Source organism: Pleurodeles waltl, chromosome 7 (genome assembly GCF_031143425.1).
Source record: "Pleurodeles waltl isolate 20211129_DDA chromosome 7, aPleWal1.hap1.20221129, whole genome shotgun sequence".
Taxonomy (NCBI): domain Eukaryota; kingdom Metazoa; phylum Chordata; class Amphibia; order Caudata; family Salamandridae; genus Pleurodeles; species Pleurodeles waltl.
This window is the reverse complement of record NC_090446.1, coordinates 1,112,690,258-1,112,710,807: the sequence shown is the minus strand read 5'-3', so window position 1 is coordinate 1,112,710,807 and position 20,550 is coordinate 1,112,690,258. Positions and strand designations below refer to the sequence as shown.

The 20,550-nt window shown below is 43.8% G+C and overlaps 1 protein-coding gene across 1 annotated transcript in view; it reads left to right on the top strand.

Annotated features, from left to right (window-relative positions):
- XYLT2 (xylosyltransferase 2) overlaps positions 1 to 20,550 on the top strand; it is a 135,938-nt gene that overhangs the window by 61,047 nt on the left and 54,341 nt on the right. The window contains exons 5-6 of the mRNA XM_069200079.1: positions 11,299 to 11,379; positions 12,477 to 12,693. Coding sequence (XP_069056180.1) covers positions 11,299 to 11,379; positions 12,477 to 12,693 — 298 coding nt within the window. The remainder of the gene's footprint in view (positions 1 to 11,298; positions 11,380 to 12,476; positions 12,694 to 20,550) is intronic.

The following is a 20,550-nucleotide window of genomic DNA, read 5'->3' as shown; positions in this document are numbered from 1 at the left end:
AAACAAACAGGCTGCCCCACTATTAAACTTACAGAAATACAGTATTGCCATAAATTGTTATATTGAGTCCAAAGATAAGATCCAATATAACACTTTTTATTATAAAATGATATACAGCAAAATATCTATCCAAACATTATATGTATTTTTTCTTTCTGTTTGTTTGATTATCAAAATGATACACATTCAACAAGAGAAATTCAACAGAATGAAAAGAGTAAAACACATAACCCCCCTAAAACAACCAGTTATAACTTATACCTAATAAATCACTCAACTACCAGTCATACCTACTCAACCTGCTCTCACAATGATTCAAACAAAGGTACAGCTCAACCACTTTGGGATGATTCTCCACATATACAAAAAGTAAATTTGTATACCTCATCAACATCAGTAGTTAAGGATTCTTATCTCTGGATTGAAATACATAAAGTTAATGTTATTCAGGAGGCCAGTTGGGCTGAACCAACAGCAGGGCTCAGGCCTTGCGATGCTCGGGCACAGGTAGGCACCTTTCGTCCTCTTCTCCATGGCGACTGGTGAAGAGGTGTCCTTGGGTGTCTGGTTTTGCTGACTGGACCGATCGAGGTAGAGGAGGCTGCGTTCAGAGGCTGCAGATGTCATTGGGGAGTCTAGAAGGGGGGAAACAGCAATGGACTCGGACTCTGGAGGGTTGGGGAACCTTGTAGGCATCGGTTGTCCAGTTCAATTCTGGTCAGAGACGGCAGGTGCAGTGGTGACTTCAGGTGTCCGGTTTTGGTGGTTCCAAAGGCTTCAGAGTCCCTTCTTTTGGAGTTTGTTGGAGAACAGGTCTGATGTTCGCAGGAGGTCATGAGTCTTGTTCAAAGGCATAGTGTCCTCCTGGGTTTCTGGAGTCACAGCTACAAGACAAGTTGGTTTTGGAGCAGATTTCAACGAGGGATGCAGACAGACCGGCGGGATTGGTACCAGATCAGCTGCTTCTTTTCCCCTCTTCTGCCGTCGCGGCTCTTCTGTGTACTTGGTCTTCCTAGGTTGTTAGGTCTCTGGTGATAGGGGCTCCCCTAAATACTGAATTTGGGGGTGTGAGGGGTGTGTAGGGTAGTAGCCAATGGGTCTCTGACTCTTGGGGTCACTATGCCCCCTACATGAGCGGGCATAACCCGGTCCCTGAATTTCCAGGTATGCCAACTCAAAGATGGCTACCTCTAAAAAATCGTGTCCACCTCTCAGTAGCCTGCCTAAGGGTGGTACTAGCCTAGACGTGGCACGCCTATCTGACTGGGTAATTTTCTGTCTGTCCAGGTGCCAAATGGGCTTGTAGACAGGGGATTTACTGCCTCTTCTGTGAGGGGAGCCAGATTCGCATTTCAAAGGCAGCAGCCCTTTGAGGCTGGCTGATTTAGGAAGGCTAATCAGCAGTTCATCCTGTGGGAGGGGGTGTTGCATACTCCTCCTGGACAGACTTTTGTTCTGGGCCTCCTGAGAGCAGAAGGCTCTCACCCTAGGGGGGTCAGAACCGTGTCTCGGGTGTTAGGCAGGCAGAAACAGGTCAACAAGCACACCAGAAGCTGGTAGGTTGTCAGGGGCCACATCTAAGGTGCCCTCTGGGTGTATGTATTGGTAAGTCCAACATTGGCATCAGTGTGGGTTCAGCAGTATGAGATGTTTGATACCAAGCATCCCTATCTTCAGGGAAGCCATTGTGTAGCTGGGGAACTCATATATGGCTTCCCTGGTCACTTACTATGTCTTAGAATTGACAAAGGCATAGCAGGGGTATATCTGCTTGTGCTGATAAGCCCTCCCATGTAATATGATGCACCCTGCCTTAGGGCTGTAAGGCCTGCTAGAGGGGTGACTTGCATATATTGCATGCAATGTTAGGGGACATGGCACACAAGCTGTGTGCCATGTTATGTTTTCACTTTTGTCTGTAACAAAGCACACAGCCTGCAATGTCTTCCTGTCATGTGCTTAGTGTACGGTCCCTTAGGATGGCACAATTTGTGCTGCAGTCCTTAGGGACCCTCATTTACACCTCCGGCCCTAGGTACCATGGGTACCATGTACTAGGGACTTGCAGAGGATGCTTAAGGGTTTACCAATTGGGGAAACCATTGTACAGCTTAGGGAAAGAGACCTAGTTAGCAGGAACCCAGTGCACTTTCAGTCGAAATCACATCAGATACCAGGCAAAAAGTGGGGGGGTAACCATGTCAAAAAGAAGCACTTTCCCACAACTGTATTAAGAAAGCTCGCTAAGTGTCTCAAAATAATTTAACAAAAAGGAAGATTGTCTAGGTGTATAGATTTTCAAACTGTGATAGGCACGTTCATGATATGGTGTGAAATAATAATGACAACAGCCAACAGATTTTTATTAACACATGTTACGTTAACTGCAGCACTGCTAGAAACACATTCAGAATACATAATTCATGATAACACTTAACCTGAAAACAAGAGAAAGACACTACAGTTTGCACATATTTTCAGTACAATGGAGCCTTCAGAATCATCTGCAGGAACAGGAAAAGTCCTTTAATTATTTCAAGAGTTGGAACACAGCTTCCATCAAAGCTATGAAAAAAAATCACTGTTTGTTTCAGCACAGCACCTCAGAATAGATACTATTTCTGTTATTTTCTGTTAATGAAAAAGAACACCAGCAGACTTTCATTTAAACATGAAGAATAAAACAGCTTTATCTTTTTGCATTTACAAAAGTGCATGCCAATACAAGCTGGCTGCGGCCCAGTCATGTCAAAGTAGAGGCTTGATTTATGCTTGCTTAAATGCACATAAATGAACATTACTTTTCAATAATAAATCTGCTCTAACAAATCCCGCCTCTGATTTTTGAAATCCTCACAAACCACACTACACTCCTCAACAAATGATTTATTGTAGATTTCTGTTTCTTCATCCTCAGTTTCTCTAAGACTTTCAACTCTTAATATATTATTGATTTGATATTGTTAGTCTCAATTACTTCTCTTTTTTTTAATTTTTTGGTTGTTGACATCTTTTTTTCATTTTTTGGTTGTCAACATATTTTCACAATCCCATTTCAAACCTATAACTTCCAAAAGGTATTTTGTTGTGACTCATTTTTGTTATTTGAAGCATACCTGACCAGATAATTTAGACTCACTAATATGGCAATTAATAAAATGAGAATCTTAAAGCTAAACAAAATTTGTCACAGGTAGCCGTCTTTTTGATTGATGTCAATAGATACGGGAATATGACTCAAGAGTTTAGTTCGTAGAGGTGATTGCAGACCAGAATCTATCTTCAGCAGGATACATAAGGTATAAAATCGATCTTCTTAATGGCGGGCAGTTAACTACTAAAAGGGGGCATAAGGAAAACATTTAACTAAGTTGTTGTTGTAGACTTTGTCCTCTTTGAACTCTTTCTCCTTGTTATCCCTCTCTGGAGCCACATAGTTAACTCTAGCTTGACTTTGAATGAGTGGTTTGTCACCACTTCTTAATCTGCAGCCTTCACGCTTTGTGTGAGATGCATGAAACAAGCTTTCCTCACATGTTTGTTTGCCACTACCCGTTAACCAGGCTCTAGTTTGTGGCAGGGTTCTTTATTTACTTAATGTATATCCAAACTGACCTGGCTCATGCCAAATGAGCCAAACTCTTGCAGACACCCAGAAGCAAACCATCAGTAATATTTAGAAGTGCAGCTAACGGGATAGCAGGAATTCTGACAGCCCGGCCCATAACAATTTCATGAGGAGACAAGCCAGTAGTCTTGTTGGGTGTACTCCTCATACTGAACAATACCACATGTAGGGCATCCGGCCATTTCAATGTCGTCTATGCACACACTTTTTCTAGCTTTGCTTTCAGGGTACTTGGCCCTTTCCACATTTCCTAATGCTTCTAGGTGAAATCCCTAATGGTTTTTTGCTCCATATTCAGAGCTGTGCAAAAGACTCGGAACTATATTCTTAAAATTAGTACACACCCCGCCTCAGGGATCAAGTCCTTCAATAAAAGCTTGGCTACAGTGAGAACATTGCATCTCCTAGTTGGGCAGGCCACGAGCCACCTATGCGCATTTCAACAAAATCTGTTTGTAATCTTGTAAAGAGGCCCACTATTTTTCCTATGTGACGCATGGTCACTGTTGTTTTTCTGCTGACATTAAACTGCAGGTAGGCTAAAATTAAGGCCACTTAAGAGCAATTACTCTATGGATGGAGCCAACATCTTTTAAATGCTGACTACATTCCATCACGTCCCACATGTGTAGTCCCATGAAAGTACATTGCTGTCTGCAACAACATGAAATCCAGCAGCACAATTCTATTGTCTTGAGGCATCCAGGCTTCGTGTATATATTTTAAACATCCTCCTTTTCTCATCCTCTGGTACCTCTGTCTGCACTTCCCTCAGTTCCTCGATTGATTGAGCTGGCATAGAAAAGAAAATATTGAAATTTTTCATTTTGCACCCTGATGTTCATTACTTCCCAATAATATTAGATGCAAGAGCAAAGTACTTTGCATCTCAGTCTGCAGAGTTTTTCCTGCTGAAAAACATGTAATCTCTACTCTTGTGTGCTGCACATTTCACAACAGCATCTTTCTTTGAGAACTGCAGAGTATATAACAAATCCAGAATTTGTGGCGCACGGCTTAAAGAGGTTTTAGCGGATGTCAAGAAGCTCTTTGTCACAATAGTTGTCCAAAATCGTGGGGCACTTCAAAACTGTATTGGCTATCTGTATAGATTGTAACACTCAATCTATTGGCTATGCATCATGCTCTTGTAGTTGCAGTTCATTCTGCTACTTATACTGAAGTTGCATTACACAAGTATGGTACTTCCACAGTATACGTTATTCTGCAGACTGGTTATGCTGTCCAAGTTCCTTAATGGTCTCTCGGGCAAACAAATCGGACAGTTAGAGTCGTACATCTTTAATGTCCGGTCTAGTTTGTGACCGGCACGTTTCTGTCACATCAATACACAATGATCACTTGCACCAATCTCTTCAACCAGTTCCTCCTTTGGCGGTAGCAAAAGTGTTGACGGATTCAAGGTATTGTAGTGTTTCTTTGTAATGTTTTCTGCTGCCAGTATAATCTGTTCATATTTAGTCAATGGGTTGTTTATAAGGTGCGGAGTACAAGTTCGAGCAATGTCTCAAATGAGGACACAACACATTAGGTGTGTGTGTTCTATCACAATAGTCTCAATCTTCACAGTTGAGAAGGAAGTAGCTACAAAATTCTTCATGCATCTGAGAAGCACAGCGGCCACTGCATCCACCGTAGCAGAAAATAATGGAATCATCAGTCCCTGTACCCTTTGACCACGCCAGGCCTCCCCTCCCCCCAAAAAAAACACACACACACAACCCCACCCCCAGCCACTACAGCTGGTGCATGTACGCACCCTTGTCTTTCATGGCAAAATAAATAAAAATCTTTCTCATAAGTTGGCATTCCTCGAGCAGGGGTGCTAGACAAATGTGTCTGGGCTTCAGGAATGCTTGTGCACTGGGTCCCCCCTTCCATCACTGTTAGACAGTGTTAGACATTGGATCTCTGGTTGGCAGAGGTATACACCTATGTTCAAGTAGGGACCACAGTCCTAGTCCGGGTAAGTCAGTAGGCAGGGTGCAAATTGTTTGTGAAATAACGCATACAGTAACAATGTGAAAACACCACAAAAACACACCACTCAGATTTATAAAAATAGGTAGCATTTATCTGAATAAAATAAGGTCAAAATGATAAATACAATGTACACAAGCTAAGTTATGATTTTTTAAAAAGATTAAATCCCACTAAAGTGCTTAGAAACACAATAGCGAGGCAGGGGAGGCGAGGTGAGGCGTCTGTTCTGTCCGGTTGTAGGGGGAGCAGGTGTGGCATTGGTGGCGAGGCATCACTTCCTTGTGACCCAGCGAGGTAGATGGATCCATTAGGTCAAGATATTATGTGTCGACTTCGTAGTATAGAGATGACCCTGCGTGACAGTAGCGGTGTCACAGCAACGGCAAACTTGTGTTGCAGACCGTGGTCTTTGCGTGCAGCGATGTCCATGGAGTGGGAGCAGGCTGCGGCGTTGGTGCTAATCCTGGCATTGCTGCTAATCCTGGCATTGCTGAAGTCAGATAACTAGCTAAAAGCTATTGGGTGAAGTCTTTGCTGTCCTTGAGACTTCACAACAGGAGGCAAGCTCAATCCAAGCCTTTGGAGAGCACTTTTGGGGAATGCAGAGTCCTTCCAGCAAAGTTAGAGGCCAGCAGGGCAGCAATCCTTCTCAGCAAAGCAGTCCAATTGAGTCCTTTGGGCAGCCAGGCGGTTCCTGTGACAGAGTTCAGGTGTAGATCCAGAAGGGTCTGATTTGGTGGGGTCAGAGACTCAGTTTAGATTCCTAAACATGCCTTTGAAGTGGGGGAGATTTCAAAGAGTGGTTTCGTAGTGCACAAGTTCCCCTTTCATCCCAGTCCTGCCTTCCAGCTGTGGGGGCTTATCAGTCCTGTGTGTTAGGGCAGGCAACTGGCATTTGAAATGTAAGCGAGAGCCCCTCCATCCTTCCTGCCCAGGGAGACCCGTTCAGTATGCAGATGGATGCAGATGTGACTGAGTGTCCTGTGTTTATGGCTGTCTGGGTGGAATGCCCAAGGGGAGCGGTCAGCCAGCACAGAGCAGACATGGTTTGGAGACAGGCTGTAAGGCACAGATGGTAGTAAGTGCAGACAATTGCCCACTTTCTAAAAGTGACATTTCTAAAATAGAAAATCCTGCTTACTGGTGAAGTTGGATTTTATTTTACTATTACCATTCTGCTCATACTAAATGTGCCATAGCTTCACTTTCCAGATCAGAATTGACCACTCAAGTAGATGTACATAAGGGGAGTTATAATGCCGGTCTATGAGAGGAGCAGGCCTCACAGTAGTGGGAAACTAATTTGTGAGTTGGTCATTACTAGGACATGTAAAACACATAAGTACATGTCCTGCCTTTTCCTAACATAGCACCGTGTCCATGGGTTACCTAGGACCTACCTGAGGGGTGACATATAAATAAAAAGAGGAGTTTAAGGCTTGGCAAGTACTTTTAAATGCCAAGTAGAAGTGACAGTGAAACTGCGCACACACGGGCCTTTCAATGGCAGGCCTGGGACTTGGTTAAGTGCCTACTTATGTGGGTGGCACAATCAGTGCTTTAAGCCCACTAGTAGCATTTAATTTACAGGCCCTGACACATGTAGTGCACTCAGCTAGGGTCTTACAAGTAGATTAAATATGCCAATTGGGTAGAGACAAATGTTACCATGTTTAGGGGAGAGAGCACATGCTCTTTAGCACTAGTTAGCAGTGTTAAAGTGCGCAATGTCCTAAAACCATCAAAAACAATGTCAGAAAAGTGGAGGGAGGCAGGCAAAAAGTTTGGGGGGATGACCACCCTAAGGCTGTCAGGTCTAACAGTCAGCCCCTGCAAAGGCTTTACAATTGGGTAAATGTTTGGAATCCACTGTCAACAGTACCTATAATTTCGCAAGATGATAATACCGGTGCGCAAACTGGAGGGCCATAATCCAGCAGGAAGCGGAGACCTTTAATGATGCTGAGTTTGGATCAAGTTAATGCTTGGTTTCGACAGCAGAGGAGGAATATACTGTAAGTGTGCGTCAACCCATCACTTTAAAATTTTGCTTTTTGCTGCTCTTTCCTGGTAATGCAGCTGTTTAAAGTGGTTTAAGCTGCCATTTGGCATCTTTCTGTGTAAAAGAAACTGCAGAAAGAGGTGCTGGGTTCCATAAGACTTAGGATTTTTACCTCTCAGAGATGAAAAACGCCCAAGCTCTTCCCTCTGGGAAGTGACGTGGACTATCCTCCCGCCTCAGCACCCAATGTCACACAGCATTCACAATTGTGAAAACTCCTGCCTTTGGCTATTGCAGTGAGCTCCTGCCTTCGTTTCTAGCCGGGCACTTGACTAGATGCTTAGGTATTGACAGGTGAAAGTGCGTTGGTCTTCAGGTTAGTGTTTGCCCAAACTGTTTTGAAACGCAGCGGATGCTGTGTTATGAGAAAGCTAAGCGTCGGTCTCCAACAGAGTCCACAAGGAACAAATTGGTACCAGATTCACGATCATCATATAAAATAAACGGACTTTGCAATTTTACAGTGGTTATCCTGAAAGTCGGTCATGGATCCTGACTTGTCTTCACGGCCTTTGACACATTTCCCCTGGGTCCCTTGGAACCATTATCCTTCTGCGAGCTACTGCGGTGGCAGGCTCCTTATCAGATGCTTGAAATGTCCCCTCCTTAGACTGGAAAATGTGTGGCTTCTCTCTTGCTTTTTTGATAATCTCTTAATTTCTTGGCAGGATTCTGCTTCTCTAGTTATGTTCATGTTAGGGACATGTATGCTGACGTTTCGGAGTCGGTCAGTCAGTATGTTTTAGGCTCTGCATTGCTCACAAATTACTTTGCGGTTGTTACAGTTTGTGAGTTCCAGTCTGATAGTAAATCTTGCTACTTCCCAATCCGAGCTATCCCGGACTTTTTCTGTTTAAAATCCCTTCTGAAACTTGCACACACACCTTGAAAAAAAGATGTGTAGAGGTCTCTGCGAGGCAGCTCGGTTTAGCTACATGATATAAGGGAGGGAGGAGAGTATGTGAACTTGTGTGACTTGGCAGAGTGCAGTGGGTGTACCTCTTCGCTGCGGATCTCCCTGTGTGTCTTGCTACAGGGTTCTGGTTTTTGTGTGCTGGAGTTCTGTATGTCTTTATGCAGGCAGGTGTATGTGCCTGTCTGTGCATGGAGTGTGTATATGCATGGTTTGTGTGCAGTGTGTGTATTTGCGTAGGAACTATTGTGGATGTGTCTGTAGAAAGGGTGTTTCTATGCTTAAGGTTTATACAGGGTGTTCCCCTGTGACTGAGCAGGGAAATGTGTATGTGTTTGCCTGTGCCAGGATGTGGGCCTGTGAAGTGGGTTGTTTTGTGCAGTTAATAAGACAATAACGGAAGAACCAGTTAAGAAGGAATAGCGAAATTCGAGATCTGAGCTAGGAAGACATCGGAATGAACACAAGTTCTGCATATATTTGGGCAGACTACTGGTCAAGGGGGAAACTATTCTCAGTGCAGGAAACCAAAATCAGTGAAAGCACAAAAGGCCCACTTGCAGATTCAAAATCAAAGCATTCTCTTTTCTGAAGACCACTCGTCAGGGAAGTGAAGTTGGTGAACTGTGGATCAATTTGGTTTTTAATGCTCCCAGTGCACCTTCTTATTAAAAAAAAAAAAAAAAATCCTCTGGTCCTGCTGTTCCAGGTCTTGCCTGACATGGTGACAGGCAAAGGGTGATAAATAAATGTATAAAAACTGATGACTGCCCTTTCAGGTAGCAAATGACTTGGATGAAGAAAAATGAATGCATGGAATCATAATTGTTTCCCATGCCAAATTCACACCTGCTTCAGTTAACACACGGCCCAGAATCAATATTGTGTTGTATTAGTTTCATATTTGATCCTATTCAAAGACACATTGCCATGTAGGATATTTCCGTGTCCCAAATAACTGATCTTTATGCACACATGTGTACCTCTGAATTGTTGTCCTTCTGGTGAGAACCACTCTCTGCATCATTTTGAACAAGGTATTAATTGCGGTACATGTGAATTTGGTGTGACAGTGTGTTTTAGCAACAGTGGCAAGTATGAAAATATAGCACTACATAATGGTCGTTGGAAACTAAGCCTAGTACTTTGAAATATGTGGACACTGCTCCTTGTATGATATTTGAGCAGTGTCTCCGACAGGAGGATGCGCTGAGCCTCAAATAATGGGCAGCACCTTGATTTCAGCATGTATCCTCCAGTGTTTGAGCAATACTGCAGGCATCTGATGACAGACGCCTCTCCAACTGCACCACATTTCTGATCTTTTCTATCTTCACAGCAAAACAGATGGTAATGCAAAAGGGGTGTAACTTGATTTGTGGACAATAGTTTCCAAATAGCAATACCAGGAGTCAGTTGGTGAAGAGCATTTACTGCCTGCTTTCAGTATGTTCTTGGTGAATAAGGATATTCACTTTGGTCAGTAATAAAATAATGTTTTGCTTAGTGTTTTTGCAAAGCATTGCTGTAGTTTTAGTTTTTTAAACAAAAATCTATAACTTTTTCTTTGTCAGCTGATATAATTGAGGTACAGGACATGTAGGTTTCCTTTGGATCAGTAGATTAATTAAAAAAATTCCACATCCCTGCTCTATATATATCACTAGGACCCAATTTCTACCTTATTCAAATTGTGCGTCGTTTTCTTGTGAATTAACACCAGAACCAGGTGCCTGAAAACCACCGTTACCACCCTTTGTGAAAAACTTAGTTTAAGCCACCATGAATTTTTCCTTTGTCGTTTTCTTCTTAGTATTGCAACAATCCCTACAATGCAGGACATAGGCCAGAATCTCATCTAAAGATTTGGCCTTCCAGCACATCACACTTTGCTGAATCTACGAAATAATTTCCGAATGCAATCCCAACACAAAGGCCGAAAGGTATCCAGAAACGCCTTAAGGGTGATTTTCAGCTCCATTATACTATCTGTAAGTTATCAATCTCTCATAATAGGCTTGCACCAATTCACATAGATCTTTTGACACTTATGTTCAATGAAAATGGTCCTGCGCTACTAATGTTATTAGTATTTTAAATGTGAACACATGAGATAAGATTACATTTGTAGCCACCATCTAGAAGATTACTAACCGTGGTCACCTCAGTGTATTATTTGTTAGGGTTGCCAGCAACAATATAAAAAATACTTTTTCAGTGTGGAATGCCTCTACATGGGTAATACAGAACAGCCGTAGCTGAAAGGCCCATGGCATCAAGGGAATAATATTAGTAATAAGTCTCTCCAGTACCACTTTATCACTCAAACATCAGTTTTAAATATGTTTTAGAGTTTCAACCGTTTCTTCCCCCAAACATTAGCTCACAAGTTCTGAAAATGCACGTATTATTTCATGAGTTACATGCTTTCCAATTTTTGTATGTCTGTGTTAATTCAAGCAATCAAAACTAATTTAGCAGGTTGGGTTGCACAAAGAATAGCTGGTTATATAGAGTTGGAGAGTTACCAGTAGCTCATGAGCTACTCGTTGGAGTTCCCTGCACTATCTATTGTCTTATGTGCATCCTGTTGGCCTGATTGGCAGGAAAAAGAGGTTGATTATGGTTCAGTCCACTTATGTTCCCTGTGTTGCTGTATTAAAATATTATTTTTTTCTTCTTCTCATCTAGGCCCAATGACGAGTTGGTGCTCTTCCTTTCCAAGTACAGAGACAAGAACTTTCTTAAGTCCCACGGCAGAGACAATGCAAGGTAAAAGCTTCACAGTAGTACATTTTAGCCATCCATCCACGGAGGTTTTCTTCCCTATCCGTGGGTTCCCCCGTCCCCTCACCTTGGGCTCTTCCACCCCTACTCGTGGATCTCTTCCATATTCTTGCCCTGAACTTCTCTCCTTTCTCTGGAAGTCCTCTTTCTATTCACATCTTCCTTCACTGGACCTCTTCCATTTCCTGTCCTTAATCCTTTTACCTCCCCTCTGTTTGCTTCTTCCATTCCCTCTGTTTGAGCTTCTTCCCTCTCATCATCCAGCGCTCTTACCTTTTCTATGCCCGGTTTCCATACTCTTGTTGCACTTTTGCCTCCCCACGTGCCCCACTGCCCCCTTTTTATGAACCACAGCTCCCCTGTATTTCCACCCTACCCATCACTCTGTGTCTACACCTCCCCATGTGTCCTCTCTTACCACCTCCATCGCTCCGTCTTCAGACTTCACTTGCGCTGTCTTCATGCCTCTACACCATTCCATCTCTGCGATTCCACCATGCACCCTGTCTTTATATCTCTACCTTATGCATCACCTTCACCCTTCCACCCCGTTCTCCGTCTTCATGCCTCAATCCACCTCCACATCATCTATGGCCTTTTTCATGCTTCCACCCTTGCTGTCTGTTTTTACTCTGCCACACACATCCTGTTGCTGGTCCTTTCTTCAGCACTACTTGTGGCCTTTTTTGTGCTTAGACCTATCTTTTTGGCTCTCACCCTCATGGGCCTGTTTTGCACCTAGCCCCTACCCCCTTACACCCTCCTCCCCTGCTTTTTCCCTTTTCCCTCCTATCCCCCTTCCCCCAGACTCCTTGCATGGATTGTATTTCCACCCACCCCTGGCACGGCCTGTTTGCACCCCCTGCGCAGCTTATCTTTGCACGTCCCTTCTCATAGCCTGTCTTTGCGGACCCCATCGCTCTGTCTTTGCACCTCCACCCATGTGGTCTGTTTTTGTGTCTTCCCATTACCCCCTCCATTCTAAGCTGTACCTCATTATTTTCTTTCTTCTGTTTAGCTTCTCCACCTTTAATTCCTAGCATGCTTCTCACCTAGTGTTTATACCTTATGTTTTACTTCAGGTTTATTAAAAAGCAGGGCCTGGACCGTCTCTTCCATGAGTGTGACTCCCATATGTGGCGCCTAGGAGAGCGGCAGATCCCAGAGGGCATAGTTGTGGATGGTGGCTCGGATTGGTTTGCTTTGACACGGACCTTTGTGGAGTATGTAATCCACACACAGGATGAATTGGTTGCTCAGCTACGGCAGTTTTACACCTACACGCTTCTCCCTGCAGAAGTGAGTCTGCTTGTGTTATCAGAGTGCTTCCCGTCTGCTTTTCTCTGTGAATAAGTACCCTTTATCTCTGTGATACTCCTTGTTCAGTGCAGTTATTTGTGCTGTCTTGCTTCCATGCAGAGCACTTCCTTTTGTACTCCTCGCCCTTGAGTTTTTATCTGTGTTTCTCTGCATGGGTCCCTTCCATCTGTCCTCCCTGTGGATACTTTCCTGTGTGCACAAATCCGTAAAGAAATGTAATTTGTTTCTTGTTTAGACCTTCATCTAACACACCTAGCTTTAACAACACCCTTAGAAAACTGGGACCACTAATAATGTAGATTTTCCTAGTACTCCATGACGGAAAGTCTTAATTTTATTAAAGACACAGAGGCGAGTATTCTGCTTCTCTAACCTTGCTTTAATTCAATAGCAGCAGTCAAGAAAACTACGATTGCCATGAAGCTAGACACTAATTAGCCAATGGGAACACAAAACATATCATAAAAAACACCAATCATAACACAGTGTACAGTATAATCCTAACACTTGACTGCGACCAGCCCTCTTTTCTTGTTGCGAGGGGCTAGTCAGTATTAGAGAACAGAGGAAAAATAGTTACAATTATAGAAAATGCCAAAATCAAAGAAAATAGTTTTTGACAAAAATTCAACCATGAGCGGACTGAAGAAGAAATCTGCATATCTGGAAGAAAGCCAAACTGCAAACGAGATGGATCCACAGAAGAGGAAGAAGACTCTGTAAAACTGCCAACTCCTATGAAGAAGGTGGTGGTTGAATTGCGGATGCTGTTAGGGAGATAAACGAACGACAACAGTTACTGAGAGTTGCAGAAGGATAATACTCGCCTCTGTGTCTTTAATAAAATTAAGTCTCTTTGTCACAGATTTTTATGAAAATCCACATTTTATATCAAGACCAGATGCTCATATTATTCTTTTTTAAAGCATGTTATTCACCACAGAAGTTGCTGTATGAACTGGCTTGCAATAAAAAGTCCTTAACAAATTATTGTTGGACCAGTCAGCTGATCTCCGAATGTCTTCATGTCTGGAACCCACCCAGAAAGCCTTGGAGGCCATGGCTCCTCTAGAGGAATGAGCCCCAAAAACTGAAGTATCAATACCTGCCAAGGACATTACCCAACGGACCCATCTGGCTAGGGTAGCAGAAGAAACGGGTTTGTGAGGTTTGAGGAAGGAAATAAGGAATTGAGAATGAGAGGGCATTCTGAGATTGGCTGTGTGCTTTTCATAAATCTTATGACATTGTCCCATACAAAGTTTTGGTTGATTAGGAAAGTAAGGATAGAATACAGTACGTAAATTGGTCTTAGTACCCTTATTAATAGAAAACAATACTCCAGTTGGAGTAAACTGACAAGAGGAAATATCTAAAGCTTTAACATCTAATAAACGGTTAATAGAAATAAGACCCAACAGCATCGTAAGTTTAGCAGAAAACATTTTCAATGAAAGCTCTGCATTATCTTGCCAAGATAAAAACAAATTAAAAACAACATTAACATCCCATAATTTGAATATTTGGGTAGGGGAGGAATAGAAATTTGTATTCCCTTTAATAGGCGGCAAAGAAGAGGATGTTCTTCAGTCGGCTTGCCATTGATGTGGACGTGATGCATAGAAATTGCTGATCTGTAGAGATTAATCGGCCTGTAAGACTTACCTGCACTGGCTTCCGCAGCTAAGAAACTTATAACATAAATTATATTGGCTGAAATGGGTTTGAGATTTCTTCCCATACACAAGCCTGACCAAAGAGACCAAGCAGAACTGTATGCCTTTCTGGTACCTGGAGCCCAGGCTTTGTTACTAAAGTCTGAATCTTCTGATGAAATCGGGATGGTAGATTGGTCTGACCTGACACTTTCCATGCTGAAAGGGTGAGAGACTTGTTGAGTAATAAGTTGTGATGATGACCTAAGGAATCCAGAATGAGGGTATGAAAGGATGGCAGTAGGCTTGTAAAGTTAATTACCACCTCCGGAAGGGGAGGGAGCCACACTGGCGGTTGCCAGAAATGTACTATTATCACCCAGTGTTGCCTTCTGATGTCTGACCTGGGCAAGAACTCTGGTGATCATGAGAAACGGAGGGAAGGCATAATTGACCAAAGTGTACCAGTTCTGGTGGAAAGCATCCGTGGCCAGAGCCAACGGATCTGGACACCAACTGAAGAATTGGGATAATTGGGAATTCAGGCAGAAAGCAAAGAGGTCGATACCAAAGGGACCCCGTTTGTTAAGGAGAAACTGAAATCTCGGAGAAAATGGGTGTGCCAGTTTGTTGTTGTATTGAGTCTGCCTGGCAGATACTCCGCCGTAAAAGAAATCCTGTAGTGGAGACAAAACCCCCTTGGACTTTTTGCGAGATCCGCCAAAGTTTTTTATCTGGTACCTCACAAATAGTTTATGTAACAGACAGCCGAAATATTGTCCATGCAGAGGAGGATAGAACACTGAATTTTGTCTCTTGTTGGGCTTTTGATTGCAAAGGAGCCCGTAAGTATCTCTAAACAGTGGATATGCACTTTGGACTCCTTGATGGACCAAGTACCTCCAGTCGAGATTGGACCACAACAGCGCCCTAACCTGTTGAGCTTCCATCTCAACCTAACACAAGATTGGGGCTAATGCGAAGATAGTTCTGCTGTTCCAGACATCAGAATTGCTTATCCACCACTGGAGTTCTGAATGAGACTCTAAGTCTAGACCGGTAACATCTGAATACGCGAGACCTTTTCTGAGATGACGAATCTTTACGCGCTGGAGGGCTCGATAGTGAAGGGGTCTGGGAAATATAGCTTGAATCGAAAAAGACCGGAGACCTACTATCCTGGCTGGGGATCTGAGAGAGAGTTGTGTACTGTAGAGAGTTCATAAAATCTCTGCTTTGATAGTGTTTACTTTTTGCTGAGGATGATGGAGAGTAGCGGGAGAAGAGTCCACTACAAAACCCAGAAACTCTATTTGTTGAGTAGGAAACATCACAGATTTTTCTTTGTTGGTTATGAAACCCAACTGGGAAAGAAGGGAACAAATAGTCGGAGATGAGCTGAAAGCGAATGATGACTCTTGTTAATGAGAAGAATGTCATCTAGATATCTGATTTAACCTGATGCCCAGAGATCTGAGATGTACTACCAACGGCTTCATTATTTTTGTAAAGCACCAAGGTGCTGATGAGGGGCCGAAGGGAAGAAAACTGGTACGTTTTCCCTGCCACTGGAACTGGAGGAACTTTCTGTGGTCTGTGTGAATTGGAACGGAAAGGTATGCATCCTGCAGGTCTAAACGTACCATGAAATCGAATTGGAGAACAGCATCTCTGAGATTTAGTATGGTTTCCATCTTGAAGTGTCAATAGACGACAAACTTGTTGAAAGCTCTGAGATTGATAACCAGTCTCATTTAGTTGTTTTTCTTCCGTACCAGAAAAAGGAAACTCGGAAAACCTGAAGAGTTCGGAAGTATAAGTTGAATGGCATTCTTTTGAGAGAAAAGATTTGATTTCTTGGGAAATTAGAGTGGACATTTCCATCATGGGGAGGAAACAACTTCTGAAACGGAGTAGAATAGAATTTTATTAAGTAACCCTATATCGTATATAGAACCCATGAGTCCTCAGTTACCAATTTCTATTCTTTTAAGAACAACTGAAGATGACCCCCCCCCCTCCCACACCCCACTCCTTCCTCCCCCCCCCCCCCCCCCCCCCTCTCCACTACTGGAGGAAGGCTAGAAACAGGACTTACCTTGTTGGTGTTTTTATTTTTTTTGGTGTCCCCATTTACCTTTTATACTTCCATACTGATCTCCATGATTTTTGACTGTTGGTTTAAGAAACGGCCCCAGGAAGATTGAGGTTCTCAAAATAAGAAGCCCAAGAAAGGGACAAGACAAAAACCATGTCTTGATCCCATATGGCTCTAATCATCGGACAGTTTGCCCTGCAATAACCGTGTTAAAACCATCTCCTGCCTTTCTCTCTAACACCTTAGCCAAGGGGTGCACATCATCCCGCTAGAGTCTATCTTGCATATGTAGGCTACTGCATTCAACCATTTGGTTTTGGTAGGGGCCTTTAAAGATGCCCATTGCCTACATATCTCCCTTCTACCCAGTTTCATCAAGTAAAACAGCAATTTTAGTTCATATCTATTTAAGCCGCTTACTTTAGGTGACCACCCAAAAAAAAGAAAAAAAGTTTTGGACCCATATCTATCTGCAAGTGAAAAATCTCCTTTACCACACTGCTGATCTCTACCCAAAAAGCCTGGATACGGGGGCAACTTAAAAACATATGTAGGTCATCGGCCTTACTGAAACCACATTTTCTACAGTCTGAACTTTTCACTTCTCTTAATTTTGCTAATTTCATGGGAGTATAATATGCCCTATGGAGGATAAAGTGGTGGTCCCTTCTTAGGTATGCTTGTTTTGCCACTTGAAATAAAAAGCGCCATGATGTCAGCTATAATTGGGAGATGTCTTTATACGGGAACGTATCCCTGCACGTAGAAACTGCAGGGTCCTTGTCCTAGTCTAGAGTGTTCACAAATAAGCTCTACTAGGCTGCCACTTCCTTCTTCCATATTAGACCTTTAGCCATCTCCTCCTCCAGTTTGTTTGTGTCAGTTCCCTCCTCCCATAAGGATCGGGCCCAGCTCTGCAATTGGTAATATTTAAATTTTGATAAGGCCCCCTGGGTTTTAGCCACAAGTTCCTCCCACGAGGGGATTTTCCTATTTTGCAGCAGCTGCTTGCATTCCGTAATTCCTGTGTCCCTCAAGGGGAGTGCTAGACTGTCTTTAAGATGTTCTGGTGTTCCTGGGGAATCCCACAGGGGAGCATACTTACTATAGCATGTTAAATTTGTTGCTTTCCGTATCTGGGCCCATAACTGAGTGGCCACCTGCAAGACTTTTAATCTCACTCTTTTATACAATCTGGGGTGACCGAATTTGTACATTAGTTTCAATGCACCTCCTGCCACACCCTTTAACATAGTGTACCTTAACACATTTCTGTCCCTTAACATATTTCCACTGGCCCAGGATAGCAGACCCTTTGTGTTCTTTAACTGAAAGGCCCAGGCGTATAGTTGGATGTCCGGAAGCCCTATTCTTCCCTTCTCCTATTTCTTTCTCAACTTCTTCCTAGCAATTTGAACTCCTTTAGACACCCAAATAAAGTAATCTATTTTCCATTGCAACTTTTGGACCCAAGTCTTCTTGAAGTGCAGGGGTATCGTGTTGAACGGAGAAAGGGGAATTTCGGAAGAATGGACATTTTTATTAAATTGGTTCTTCCATACAAAGATAGCAGAAGGTGAGCCCAACTTAGGAGCGACCTGTTAACCACTTTCATGACGCTATTGAAATTTGCCTCAGCGATCTCTTCCATGATATTGCAGATACTAATACCCAAATATTTTAATTTGTTTTTAATTAAGCTATGCACCTCCTCAATATTCCAGGTCATAATTTCAGTTTGAGACATATTGACTGCATATCCTGAGGTCTTCCCAAACTCCAATGTCAAACGCTCTAACCTTTCCAAAGTATGACACAGGTTACTTGTGTAGCCCATTATGTCATCAGCATATAACAATATTTTCTTTTCCCAACCTGCATATTTAGGAAGTTGGCTCTGTATGCACTATTTCAAAGTAAGGAATAGTATGCACAGAGTCCAAGGGTTCCCCTTAGAGGTAAGATAGTGGCAAAAATAGATAATACTAATGCTCTATTTTGTGGTAGTGTGGTCGAGCAGTAGGCTTATCAAAGGAGAAGTGTTAAGCATTTGTTGTACACACACAGGCAATAAATGAGGAACACACACTCAGACAATTCCAGGCCAATAGGTTTTTGTATAGAAAAATATATTTTCTTAGTTTATTTTAAGAACCACAGATTCAAATTTTACATGTAATACTTCAAATGAAAGGTATTGCAGGTAGGTACTTTAGGAACTTTGAATTAGCAAAATAGCATATACAGTTTTCACATAAATGACATATAGCTATTTTAAAACTAGACACTGTGCAATTTTCACAGTTACTAGGGGGAGTAAGAGTTTGTTAGTTCTTGCAGGTAAGTAAACCACCTACGGGGTTCAAGTTTGGGTCCAAAGTAGCCCACCGTTGGGGGTTCAGAGCAACCCCAAACTTACCACACCAGCAGCTCAGGGCCGGTCAGGTGCAGAGGTCAAAGTGGTGCCCAAAATGCATAGGCTTCAATGGAGAAGAGGGTGCCCCGGTTCCAGTCTGCCAGCAGGTAAGTACCCGCGTCTTCGGAGGGCAGACCAGGGGGGTTTTGTAGGGCACCGGGGGGGACACAAGTTAGCACAGAAAGTACACCCTCAGCAGCAGGGTGCAGTGTGCAAACACATGTCGGGTTTCCAATGGAAATCAATGGGAGACCAAGGGGTGTCTTCAGCGATGCAGGCAAGGGGGGGGGGGGGGGCTCCTCGGGGTAGCCACCACCTGGGCAAGGGAGAGGGCCTCCTGGGGGTCACTCCTGCACTGGAGTTCCGATCTTTCATGTCCTGGGGGCTGTGGGTGCAGAATATTTACCAGGCGTCGGGATCTGGGAGTCAGGCAGTCGCAGTCAGGGGGAGCCTCGGGATTCCCTCTGCAGGCGTCGCTGTGGGGGCTCAGGGGGGGAACTCTGGCTACTCACTGTCTCGTAGTCGCCGGGGAGTCCTCCCTAAAGTGTTGTTTCTCCACAAGTCGAGCCGGGGGCGTCTAGTGCAGAGTAGCAAGTCTCACGCTTCCGGGGGGGAAACGCCGTTGCTTTAAAGTTGCAGTCTTGGGTGAACAGAGCCGCTGTCCTCTGGAGTTTCTTTGTCCTTCTAGAGCAGGGCAGTCCTCTGAGGATTCAGAGGTCGCTGGTCCCTGGGGAGAGCGTCGCTGGAGCAGTGTATTTAGAAGGGGGAGACAGGCCGGTAGAGCTGGGGCCAAAGCAGTTGGTGTCTCCGTCTTCTCTGCAGGGTTTTTCAGCTTAGCAGTCCTCTTCTTCTTAGGTTGCAGGAATCTGAGTTCCTAGGTTCTGGGGAGCCCCTAAATACTCGATTTAGGGGTGTGTTTAGGTCTGGGAGGGCAGTAGCCAATGGCTACTGTCCTTGAGGGTGGCTACACCCTCTTTGTGCCTCCTCCCTGAGGGGAGGGGGGCACATCCCTAATCCTATTGGGGGAATCCTCCATCTGCAAGATGGAGGATTTCTAAAAGTCAGTCACCTCCGCTCAGGACACCTTAGGGGCTGTCCTGACTGGCCAGTGACTCCTCCTTGTTTTTCTCATTATTTCTCCTGGACTTGCCGCCAAAAGTGGGGGCTGTGTCCTGGGGACGGGCATCTCCACTGCCTGGAGTGCCCTGGGGCATTGTAACACGAAGCCTGAGCCTTTGAAGCTCACTGCTAGGTGTTACAGTTCCTGCAGGGGGGAGGTGTGAAGCACCTCCACCCAGAGCAGGCTTTTGTTTCTGTCCTCAGAGAGCACAAAGGTCCTCACCACATGGGGTCAGAAACTCGTCTCTCAGCAGCAGGCTGGCAGAGACCAGTCAGTCCTGCACTGAACAATTAGGTAAAATACAGGGGGCATCTCTAGGATGCCCTCTGTGTGCATTTTTTAATAAATCCAACACTGCCATCAGTGTGGGTTTATTATTCTGAGAAGTTTGATACCTAACTTCCCAGTATTCAGTGTAGCCATTATGGAGCTGTGGAGTTCGTTTTTGACAGACTACCAGACCATATACTCTTATGGCTACCCTGCACTTACAATGTCTAAGGTTTTGCTTAGACATTGTAGGGGCATAGTGCTCATGCACCTATGC